The sequence below is a fragment of the Uloborus diversus genome, chromosome 8 (genome assembly GCF_026930045.1).
Source record: "Uloborus diversus isolate 005 chromosome 8, Udiv.v.3.1, whole genome shotgun sequence".
Classification (NCBI taxonomy): domain Eukaryota; kingdom Metazoa; phylum Arthropoda; class Arachnida; order Araneae; family Uloboridae; genus Uloborus; species Uloborus diversus.
Window position 1 is genome coordinate 66,729,486 of NC_072738.1, and position 12,652 is coordinate 66,742,137.

The 12,652-nt window shown below is 34.9% G+C and overlaps 1 protein-coding gene across 1 annotated transcript in view; it reads right to left on the bottom strand.

Annotated features, from left to right (window-relative positions):
• Nucleotides 1-277: 277 nt before the first annotated feature.
• Nucleotides 278-12,652, bottom strand: part of LOC129227383 (WD repeat-containing protein 5-like) — a 49,526-nt gene continuing 37,151 nt past the window's right edge. Inside the window, exon 13 of the mRNA XM_054861935.1 lies at nucleotides 278-469. Within this exon, the coding sequence (XP_054717910.1) occupies nucleotides 375-469 (95 nt within the window). The 3' untranslated portion in view covers nucleotides 278-374. The remainder of the gene's footprint in view (nucleotides 470-12,652) is intronic.

Here is a 12,652-nt window from a genome sequence, read left to right on the forward strand (position 1 = left end):
ATTTGCTTCCATTGATCAGGGCATGTTACAGCGAGTAAAGCAAGAATTAGATATACTGCCACACTGCAAAAGGTTCACATATGTAAGATTTGTTGAACAAAACTTGTCGAGTTTCTTTCTTCAACAAAGTGACTGAATTTGTAGCATTTGCTTTCATAACCCTTCCTAACCCCGAATTAAAATTGTGATAATCTTCAGAAAGCCATAGAATTTTTCATAGTCAAATGGAACAACAAAACGAATGACACCAAGAACAAAAACCATCATTTACAAAATTTATTTTGCAAAAAAATAAGCTCATGTACAAGGCGATTATTATATATACAAGTTTTTACATAAAGATATGAGAATGTGGGCTAACCCACAATCATAGGTCAACTTTTCCATATCTTTACTGTTTTATCTTCTTCAAGGGCTCCAGATGCAATTATGTTTCTTGAGGGGTGACAATGAGTACATATAACAACATCTAAAGAGAGAGGGGAAAAAAGATAAAGCAAAAAATTTATTTTAAGTAATTTTTGAAAATAACAATGCATAAAGAACAAATAAAGTTGCAGTTTCTCCAGTCATTATTTTGATTTTTGTGAGAGGAAATATGAATTCTAAATAAGACTGATGAAGCAGAACGGACTGACAAAGGATCCTGTTTGATGCCAATCAAAATTTATTCTAGAGCTCTGTGATGGGATGCATTATCCTGCTTGCCTTATGAACAAGGGAATCGGGCTCCATCACAACGCATAAGCTGAATTTACAGTGGCTATACTTTTAAATTTTTTTAGTCTTACCTTTCACAGAAATCTTAAAAGAAATTTTTGGTTTATTTTTTACTAGCTTTTACCCGTGGCTTCGCTCACGTTTATGTAGTTTTTTTTTTCAATCGATTCAAGCTCATGGCCAACAGAGGCAGGGGTCAAATAGTTACCAAAAAATGGTTTGTCCCCAGTTTCGCCGACATTTCAAATTGTCTCCCCCCTTTAATACATCAAAAGGTATGATTAAAACTGAAAATTCGTGGGGGGGGGGGGGGATAAAATTTTGGCGAAACTGGGAAGACACCCAAAAAATCATACAATATAAATCAGGAAAGCGTCAGGAGTTGTTAAAGAATTTAATTTGAGTAATTCTCAAAAATTCATTTCGAGTGAGGTCAACAATTCTTAAATAAAGTCAAACATTAAAAACACACACAAAAAAGAAAATTAAATGTTTTAAAATAATTCGGCAATGCGCTAACATAGTCGCGTGACGTAGTGAGAATGGAGATAAAAATGGATTTTGCGGATTAATTTACATTTTAAAAGTAGTTTTAATGTTATCTGAGCGTGTTGTTTTTCGAATTTGGTGGATTAATTTTAACTTCAATACCTTATACATAGTATTTAATAATCTTTTTACCCAAATTAATTCGACGGAATTTTTACATTTTAATACAAACTTTTGTAATGGCTGTAGCGCCAAGAATTTTGAACACTCGTTCCGACTGCATTATCATAACTCTGCCTATCAAATAAGTTTTTAAAATGAAATTTCATTTAATTTCATTTTCTATTTTTGCAATTAAAAGCAGCCTAAAAATGTAAAATAATAAATCCAAATCTATTATTCATCTCCAAAGGACCACAGCACCATACATTCGCCAGGGACTTGCCAAGTTTATAAAACTGCTTAAAATGTTTGCTTAACCTATAGTCATAAGATATGATTTTTAATTCCGAAGAGAAGATACTATTAATAAAATGTTTTACATGTAATTAGCCGTTCCTAGCGAAAACTAAATCTGTTTTTGACGGTAACTGGGGAAGGGGGCAGACCCTGATAACTTTATTTAGATAATTGTACATAGCAAAAATATCCGACATTGCCTGGGTCTGTAATAATTATGAGAAACAATCGCTAATTTTGTTGAGGAATTTCCAAAATATGAAATTAAACTTCACTTGTTTAAAAAGATTTTTTTTTTTGAACATATTCTAAAATCTTCTCTATATTGCTATTGAAGTACAAAATTAAAAAAAAAATATAGCCGCCCGTAATCCCTTACTGCGATTTAAAATGTTACAAAATTTGCAGTAATTGTTTTGGGACATCTTGGATAAGGCTCCCCCTCCCTATTTTGTAAAACTGTGTTTTAATTTTCATCGAAGAGATAGTGTCGCCATATACTGAGAAACTTTTGATGACTATAAACTGAAGCTACTCGAAATGTTTCCAAAATAAGTGGTAAAATTTGGCAATTATTTGAAAGTGTGCACAAATTTGTGCTGTTTATGGATTTGCTTAACTCAGTTGGCGGATTATTTTATACGTTAATAAATGATTTAAAGAAAGAAATATTAAAGAAATGGCGATATTTTGGATACATGGTGAAAACCGAGAAACAGTAATTGCGTAGTCTTTAGCTTCAAAAACAGCAACGATTGAAAAAATTGTCTAACGCCTTAGCTACTGAAATGATTCTGCAAAAAAAAAAAGTTTGGCGAGATTCCTGCTGGTCGATCAAATACCCAGTCAACACAAATTAATTTAAAAAAAACATTAATTGCCTCAAAGTTGCTTTAAACTGGAAAATAATCAGCCAAATCCATGTATTATTTGCCTATCTCATGTAAAAATCTTACTTTAAGATTTAACTTGAGAAAAGCCTTTAACAGTGAGACGAAAAGTAAAAATAGTCAACAATACAACAATTTTCGCTATCGACAGGAAGTTGAGATGATACACTAAATACTGTATTGAGTTGAGGAAAGCCTTCGAACATGGAACTAAAAAGCTCATAACTCTTTTTTTATTCTACTTAGAAATTTCGAACAGGTGCCATCTTCAGCAGAAAAATCAGAGCTTTCGATGGACATATAATGTTAATATGTGCAAGCATTTTTTCATCCCCATATTAGAGAATTTATACAAAAATTGTATTTTATCGCACCCCATGGGGGATTTTGCCCCCCATAACGGGATGAAAACTACCCTATGTGTTATTCTGATGCATAAGCTACATTATTGTAAAGTTTGATTAAAATCCATTCAGTAGTTTTTCCAGAAAGAGTTAAACATCCATCCATACAGACAAACTTTCGCATATATAATAGTAGTAAGATCTTTTACTACAGCAGCATGTGTTTAACAATGAGTCATTTGTGCAAAACATGTTAAACACTGGATACATGTATTTTCTGAACAGTTAAGAGCGTAAGAGTAAAGTTCATTTGAAGATATTAAATGTAATGATGTTACAAGTAATCAAAATCTCACAAAAATAAAAACAATTTAAATATTCATGCAAAAACTAATCTTTAACATTAATCAAAACTGCAAAAATAAACCCTCAATACTATAAAAACGGTCCATTTTCTTAAGGAAAAAAAAAATCATTTATTTTAGATTTTATCTAAACGTTTGTGCTTTCAACTTTCCACAAAAAAAAAAAAAAAAAAAATCTAGTTTCAAAATAGCGTAGAACAATTTGGTCTTTCATCATATACACTGGTGTCCAAAAGTTAAGCATAATTGTTATTTATGTGAGTAATGTGAGAAATATACATCGAAATAGGGGGGAAACGTGATATGCGAGTGCAACACGGTTACAAAATAAGGAAACTACTCAAAAAATGGTAATATTTACTTTTATCATCCCAAAAAATAGTTTAAATGAAAATTAGGCATATGAGGAGTTTACTCTTTGCACAAAAATTTTTCTTAAAAAGATGATGCTGAAGTTCAATAGTGTGTATGGCCACCTCTGACTGCCAGGCACGCTGCACAACGATTACTCAACTTTCTATGAGGTGGTGGATGAGTTGTGGGCTTAAACAGTTCCAAGCATGCTGGAGAGTTCTTTTTAGCTCCGGAGCGGAGCTTGAAAGGGGCGAACGGGCTGCAAGTTGTCTCCCGAGCATATCCCAGACATGCTCAATAGGGTTCAGATCAGGGGCGGCAAATAGGGGGGGCAAGAGGGGGCGGTTGCACCCCCAAACATTTTTCGCAGAAGGATACGAAATAGGTAGACAACAAATATATTTGCAGTATTTTAAAACTGTATTTCCTTTTCTTTCATCCTCTTTCTTTTCCAAGGAGTCAGTGACAAGGAAAGCAAGCTAAATCCCCCCTCCTTCCCCATTTTGTTTTCTTCTCTAAAATTACGTCTACCATTATATGCTTTGTGTGCTATCTCCCTCGTCAGTTGCATAGGCGGATTTAGGCCGAAATATTTGGGGGTGCAACAATAACAGGGACCTGAGGGGGGGGGGGGTATTCCCGGAATAACAAGGCAGTGGCGAAATCAGAAAATAATTTTAGGGCGGGACACACTTTGAAGTTTAAAAAACGCGATGTAAACCATATTGAATAAGATTAGGGGATGGGCAATCCCATACGCGTGCGCAGGGCTTCAGAAATGGGGATACCACTGTACCAGGAGGTTGAAATTGTGCTTGGAAAAGCTCCCATACTTGCTCGTTTAAGGAAATTTTTCAAATATTGTGAGTAAAAAAGCATTTTTAAAACGTATGAGGTAAAAAATTAGTGAACCTAAAAATGTAAAATTTTAGCCACTTTCGTATTAACTTCCATTTTTATGTACTAATGGACCCCCGTGCGCACGCCTATGGGCAATCCTTAATATTTCAAACTGCAGAAAAAGTCTTAAACGAAAGTCGATATTAGAAGCAATGGGTGAATCTAGCTACTGGTTTGAAATGGGATTCACGCCCCAGAAAAAATTTGAAATAGTAGTTTTAAAAACGCAGTTTTACAGTTCTTGGTGATATTTTAGAGGCAAGAAAAATACGTGTGGCTCCAAGGCTATGTTTAGAAAGTTTAGTCTTATAAATGTGATTATAGTCCATATTTATAGTTTGGGTTATGAATGAGACTCATAGACTGTCTCCGTTTGTTGAAAAGCAGATAGAAATACGTAACCCCCTCCCCTCCCCCATGCTACCTCTTTAACTTTTCATAATTGAAGTTCCAAAATTACTATGGAGAACAATTTTTGATGCTGTTACCGGAAGGGTGTTCTGGAGCTCTCCCCTGGAAAATTTTCGAAATTGAAGTCCTAAAAATGAAGTTCTTCCACAACAATCCGTGGTATTAAAAAAAAAAAAAAGGATTATCCCACTTAAATATTTCGAAATAGTAGTTTTCAAAACCAAAATATTAACTCTTTGATGGTAATAGAGAAAGGGGGGTCATAGGCCCTTGTTCGAATATTTTCTAAAATTAAAGTCATCCAAGTTACATGGTGTAAGTAACACATGAGTTAAGATCATATATGGTAACGTTAGGGACACTGCATTTTTTCAAAACTGAAGCTCTAAAAACGCAATTATAAACGATTTTCGATGTATTTAGGTGATTAAAAGATCCTCTTTGGAAATTTTGCGAAAGTGAAGCCTAAGAAACGAAATTTGAGGTTCTCTGTAATAACTTTAACTGGAGAAAGGGCTTTGGAGAAAAAAACATTTTGAGGACTAATAGAAAAAATGAAAACGAAATAGGAAAAAAAAAAAGGGCAGGGGGAGATATGAAAAAAAAAAGAGGATTGTGCGAGAAGGCACATAATTCGCCGCCAATAATCTGAAGCTGTATGTCAATATTTCTTTTTGAAAGAGAAATTAAGATTTTTCCCCAACATTCTTTTTCTTTTTCGTAAAATAAGTGCGTTTTCCCAAAAAAAGATCTTTTCTTCTCTTCAATAATAAAGAATATTTTTTTTAAACATCTACTCAGCATTTTGTGGGGAGGGTCACCAGTCTTGTGCCCTTTCCCCCCTGGATGCACAACTGCAGCAAAATGTCCAGAAGTACTCCTTCAAAAATTTTAGATTATTTACCTTAAAATTGATGGTTTTCGGTTGATTTAGGTGAAGATTTTATTGATCAAGTTTCTTGCAATAGTCATGTTTTTTTTTTTTTTGGACTTTATTAGCCATTGTTGTTTTAAAATAGAAGAACTTGTATTGATATACGAATAAACACCCAATTACAGAACATGCAATTATTCTATACAATAACACAGCACTGAACAATACATTGCTTGAGAAGTTTCTTTATTTGCATGAAATTATTTATTAGGTTTTTTTTTTAAATGGATAAAATTACTTTCACTAGCGACGTGTAGTGATACACTGGATTCAAGTAAATTTACTAGTATAGCAGCTATGAATTTTTTTCCCCCAACTGCGTTTCTGAGTGAAATATACTAAAGTAATTTTTTTTCAAAGTCCAAACAAAAATTTTGGGGGTGCGGCGCACCCCCTGGCACCCCCGTAAATCCGCCTATGGTCAGTTGTCGTATATCGGCTGACGCCTTTTTAAGATGACACCAACAGGACCAAAGAGATCACTGCTTGACAGGGTGATACCTTCCCCTTCAAAAGTAGTCTTAGTAAACTATGCATAGAATTTTCTTTGTTCTTTACTCAGGGTTGCTAAGGGGTTTTCCCCTTAAATAAATAGGGGGAAAGTTTTAGAATGGGATTTTTTTAGGGGGATAAAAGTTTTAGGGGTAAATTTAGGGGTTTAAATTTTAGGGTTTTATCAGATAAAAATGTTTTTCTTTAATCTTTAGAAATGCTAATGTTCGATTATTTCATTTATTTTTTTACTTTTTTGAACCATAAATAATAACCTTTGGTTTTGATCACAAATGACAGAAAAATGATAAAAATGCCTTTTCTCACTCAGCACCGAAAAATAACAATGGTCACATGCAGTGGCAGATACAAGAAGGGGGTCATAGGGGTCCTGACCCCCCCCCAAACCCGTGTAAATATTTGAACGTTTGCTAAAAAAATTAAAAATTGTTGAAACCATAAGAAAAAATAAATATTTGAATTCAACTTCTTTATAGCATTACATGAAAGGATGGGTAAAGAGAGGGGGGGGGACCATGGGAGTCGTGACTCCCCTTCAATCAGCGACAATACTTTGTAATCTGTTATTATAAGGTCCATTGCATTTGAGTAATGAAAATGACTGCTTGAAAAGGAAAGAAAATAAAACCTGGACGAAACCACAAGAAAGAGTAATAAAAAAATTTTGATTTCTTTTTTTTTGGTATTACATGGCACTTTTCGATACGACAGTGAAATGAGAGTCTCTTCACGGCGCTGCCTTTAGGCGCCAGTGAAATAAAAATAAAGAAGTGTCTGCCGTCCCGTCCGATTCTTTTCTGTTGTGATTTTTAGATAGCTTCGTTTTTGTCCGTACCGAGTTTATTTTTGTATAAGCTGTTAATAGTTAGTTTAAACCAGTGTTTTGGCATTAGGATCGGGCAAAAAATGTAAAATTTCAGTATCGTGTTTGCTCAAAACCTGGTTATACAAGGGTTCCCGTCCCATCGTTTTAGATGAAAACTGAGCTGAAAAAAGCCGGGGTTTTTTTAAGAAAAAGGACCACCTCTAACAAAAACAATGAAGTATTCGGGTGACAAAACATTGTTGTCTTTTTTGATAAGTTGAAATAAAACTGAAGAACCCAAAACCGACGGAAACATATGCGTTCTTGTATCAGACTGCAACGTCTTCATTCGCCTCTGATTTTTCTACAATTGAAAAGAATCGGGTGAGCAATGAGCATTCATCAGTTTTCGAGTTATATTCGGAAAATATTTAATTTTAAAGAAGATTTTCACCGAATTTTTTACTATTATATCAAGTGAGTTTTAATAATATTTTTCTGCATACTGTGTCGTGTATCATGGAAATTTATAATCATTATATATTATCATTAAATATAATTATTTAGATGTGTGTCCTGTGTCGAATTTTATGTTAATATTTAATTTTGACCAATATCTTAATTCATCATATGCATAAAACATTTAATTTTTATCAGATTTTCGTAGTATTTATTTATTGTGTTGGCTGGTGCGAATACTGGTCTAAAATAGGTTGTAATACAACTTAACCAGGTCATTTTAATGTATTAAATTATTATTAGTTAAGTTTAATTGATCATAATATAAGTATTTAATTTATAATAGTTAAAATTAGTTTAGTCTTCAACCAACTAATGGCCGATTTGGTGATTTTTGTTGGCATCTAAAGACACCAGACTTCAAGAAAATTGTCGTACGTAAGACTACATTCTTGAGCATGCCCCCCCCCCAAATGAAATCCTGTATCCACCATAGGTCACGTGACCTTTTTATTCCATGTGTGACGTCACAGTTAAAGGATTATGTGACTTTCTGACGTGTATGAATTTATCCCATCGCATTTTGGGGGTTTATGAGTTAAGTTTAGGGGGGAGGGGAATAACTTTTGGAGTTGGCAACCCTGTCTTTACTGTTCGTAATAGTGTAGCAATATCTCCATTCGATACAAGAGTAGAATTTGAAGTTTTTTGCTCTGATTGCTGTGGGTTTCTATTGGAGTTGAAGAAGAAGCGTTTTTATTTTGCGACAGTTATGAGCACGAAAAAGCGACGTTGGAACGGAAACATTACGAATTTCTTCGTAAAATATCCAAAATCAGGCAGAACTGTACCTCCCAATGAAAATTCTGTTGAAAAAAATGCTCAAAGCGAAACAGAAGTGAAAGACACTGAAGAATGTGAAATGCCGATAAAAAGTTCGACTGAAAGAGATCAAATTGATGTAGAAACTACTACATCAAATCTGCTGCACGAGAGAGATCCCGCTAATGGCCCTCAAAATGCAAAAGAAAATATCACTTTGGGACCTTACCAGCCGGAACTTTCTTCCTTTCCAACTGATCCAAAGGGCCGTAAGTTCAGAAAAGAATGGTACAGCTTATATTCATGGCTCGAATACAGCCCTTCTGCCAACAAATCGTTTCGTTTTCCTTGCAGAGCCTTTTCTAATGTTAAAAAAGGATATGTTGAGCCAACCTTCATTCTTCATGGCTTTTGTAAATGGTCAAAAGCAACCGAAAAATTTAAAATTCACGATGCAAGCTCATCTCATAAAACGGCAGTATGCTATGCATTGAATTTTATTGATACTCTGTCTTCAGGTTCTGTTTCTGCCAAACTTGACAAACAGTATTCCAGAGAAGTTGAAGAAAAGCCACTATTTGAAAAAAGTGTGTGAATCCGTAATTTTTTGTGCTCGTCAAGGAATTAGTTTGAGGGGACACGACGAAAAAATATCCTCAAATAATAGAGGAAATTTTTTAGAGTTGATGGAACTCCGAGCTAAGGATTGTCCTCCGATAGAAAGACTTTCAAAACAAAGAAAAATCATTCACTTACGTGCATAAAGAACATCAGAACACTATCCTCAATTTATGTAAAACACAATTTACTGATAAGATGTAAAAGGAGATCAAAAAAGCTCGCTATTTCTCTATAATAGTTGATGAAACTCAGGACATTTCTAGACATGAACAAGTGGCGATAGTTTTTCGATACGTTGATGATAACTTTGAAATTCATGAATCATTTGCCAGCCTTTACAGAACAGAAAAAACTGATGGAGAAGCATTGTTTGTTTTAATTAAAGAAATAATTTCTTCATATGGGCTAACAATTTCAGATTTGCGTGTTCAGTGTTATGATGGAGCATCTAATATGAGAGGTCCGTACAGTGGTGTAGCTACCCGAATTTTACAAGAAAATTCCTCGGCCTTTTATATCCATTGCTATGCTAATATCTTAAATTTGTGTCTAGTTAGAGCTTGTTCATCGATTCCTTCTGCTAGAAACGCATTTGAACAACTCAATTCATTATATTCTTTTATAGAATCTTCTTATAAAAGACATGCCATTTTTGAAAAAATTCGCACTTCAACAAATAGTTTTTCTGGAGGCTCGACAGTTTTGCAATCTCCCAGTGACACAAGAGCTGGCCTGGTCGAAGACCAGTGACATCTTCGAGAGTTAAAGCCATCAAAGCTCTCCTTGATAATTTTGAAGCAGTAATTTCAACCCTAGAAGAATTATCAGAAAACGACTCTTCAAATGGTGGAAAAGCTGATGTCCTTTTGACATGTTTGACTTCTTTTGAGTTTTTCTTCACTTAGTTTGTATTGCGAAACGTCTTTGAACAATGCAATACTCTATCGAAACTTCTTCAGTCTTCTAATCTTAATTTTCAGGTTGTGCAAGCTTTAGCTAAATCGACAATTGAAACTGTTAATAGTTTTCGCAGTGATGCATATTTTAACCAAATATTTAGCTTTGTGACAGAACTCTGCGAAAAAAATTCTTATTCTGGGCCAATTTTAAAAAGGCGCAAAAAAATTCCGAATGAACTTGGAGGAGGTGAACAAAATCCACATAATGATGTAAAATCATATCATCGAATCAATATTTTGTATAGAATTATAGATTCGGTTTCGAATGAAATCGAAACAAGATTTGATAAAAATAGTTTATCTGCGCTGTTGGCCTTAAGTTCTGTACTCTCTGGAACAGATATTGAGAAAGAAAAAGGAAATGTTTCAGTTATATAAGTAAAGTTTATAACATGAAAGAAGAAGAATTGCTTTGTGAATTGCGTTTGTATTATTCCATGATGAAAAATGAAGACTAGCTGGATTTTAAAAGTAGACTTGATTATTTTAAAGAGAAAAGGCTGAAAAATGTGTTCTCAAACATAGCTTTATTGCTTCAATTGTTTTTAACCATTCCAATCAGCTCAGCAAGCTGTGAAAGATCTTTTTCTTGTCTCAGGAGGTTGAAGAGTTATCTTCGAAGCACAATGGGATAAGAAAGGCTTTCATCTCTAGCTGTACTTGCAATAGAACAAGATACATCTGGACATTGATGAAATAGTAACTAAATTTTCTCTATTGCCTGACTCCAAAAATCGCAGACTAAAACTTCAGTAACGGGCAAAACCTGTAGCAATATTTTTATAATAACCTATAAAATAGATTTGAACTTCTGTCACAAAATGTAATTCGTTTTAATCACATTGTTTTTTAAATATTAAATCCATTTTATGATCGCTTCGTTTTCCTTTTATGCATGTCATTTTATACAAAGGTAATTCATGTTTAAAAAAACTCGCCCCCCCAAATGAAATGTTGAAATGCCGCCCCTGGTTCAGATCAGGGGAGTTCGCAGGCCACGTCATTCGCTGGATATTTTCTGATTCGAGAAAGTCATCGACCACAGCTGTTCGGTGACATGGCGCGTTATCGTCCATGAATATGAACTCAGGACCTACAGCACCTCGAAACAAGCAAACATAAGGCTCAAGAACCTCGTCTCTGTATCTTTGACCAGTGACTGAGCCTGTCTCAAAAATATGGAGGTCGGTGCGGCTATCCAACATAATGCCAGCCCACACCATTACTCCTGCTGATGCAAAGTGATGTCTTTCTCCTATGTTTTGCGGTTGGAAAAGAGTCCCCTTTTCTATCACGATTGTTACCTGACAAGAAGCACTCTGTAGAGTAAAGCGGGATTCATCACTGAACATCACATTAGCCCACTGTCCCAGACTCCAGTGCCGATGTTGCAAGCTCCAGTTTAAACGAAAGCATTTATGCGCTGATGTGAGAGGAATGCAAACTGCTGGTCTTCTGGCATACAGAGTCACATGATTGAGTCTCCTGTAAACAGTTTGCCTCGAAATTGTTATTCCTGTGACGGCACTGAGCGCCGAACCCAGTTCTCTGGCACAGCTGTCCCTATGACGTGGAGCAGAAATTGCCAGAAAACGATCTTGGCTTGCGGTTGTGACTCTTGGTCGACCTGGTACTGGTCGGCGGGTAACATCTCCCATATTTGAAAACCTCTGCCACAGTCTCGAGATTACACACTGAGGCACATTAAGAATATGAGACACTTCAGTTTGTGATCGTCCAGATTCTAGCATTCCAACGATTCTTCCTTTCGCAAACATGTCCAATTGGCGTCTTTGTGCCATTATTAGTTCTGCTTCACCAGACCCAATGTTTCTTAATACAGCAATTGCATGAAACGCGCCCGAACTCTCTAAAGCGTGCGAGCTGTTTTATCCACATTCCGAAACGCGCACCTAATTCGCGCATGACACCATCGACTATACTATTTTGCATAAACATATTGTTTCTTCTTCAACCAATGAATCTCCATAAGTAACTTTATATAATTTTACGAAAATTTACAGATTTTTCTCGCATTTTATGAATTATGCTTAACTTTTGGACACCAGTGTATATAGACGTAGTAGAGACTGAGGAATCTTCAAGTTCACATATAACTTCAAAAGAAAATGGACCATTTGAAATGAATGATCTAACATCAAAATTTGATATACCAATGAAGTTCTGTTAAAATTGTGCCATATTTTTGGGTTTGGATTCTTGATAACTTAATTCCAAAATTGTAATAACAAATTTAATGTGTTTTTAGTCCACAAATCTCAAACTGATAGTGCCAGAGGAATAATTTTTTGACTAATGAAGAAAATATAAGTTTCAAAGCGACAGGAATTTTTTTCAAAAAGACAAGATTTGTGTGAGCCATGATATTCAAATATTCAAGAAAAAAATGGCTAATTTACCAGTTTTAAAGGTATTTAATTAAACATAAGTACTAAAAATGTACAATTTGCTGCATTGTACCATTTTTTGCAAGAGTGTTTAATCCTAAATAAATCTAAATTGTGAAAAAGAGGCAACACTTTCTAACCCTTGTCCTTGAACAAAGGGTTGAGGGAGCCACAGGTCAATCTTGGCTGCATCACACAG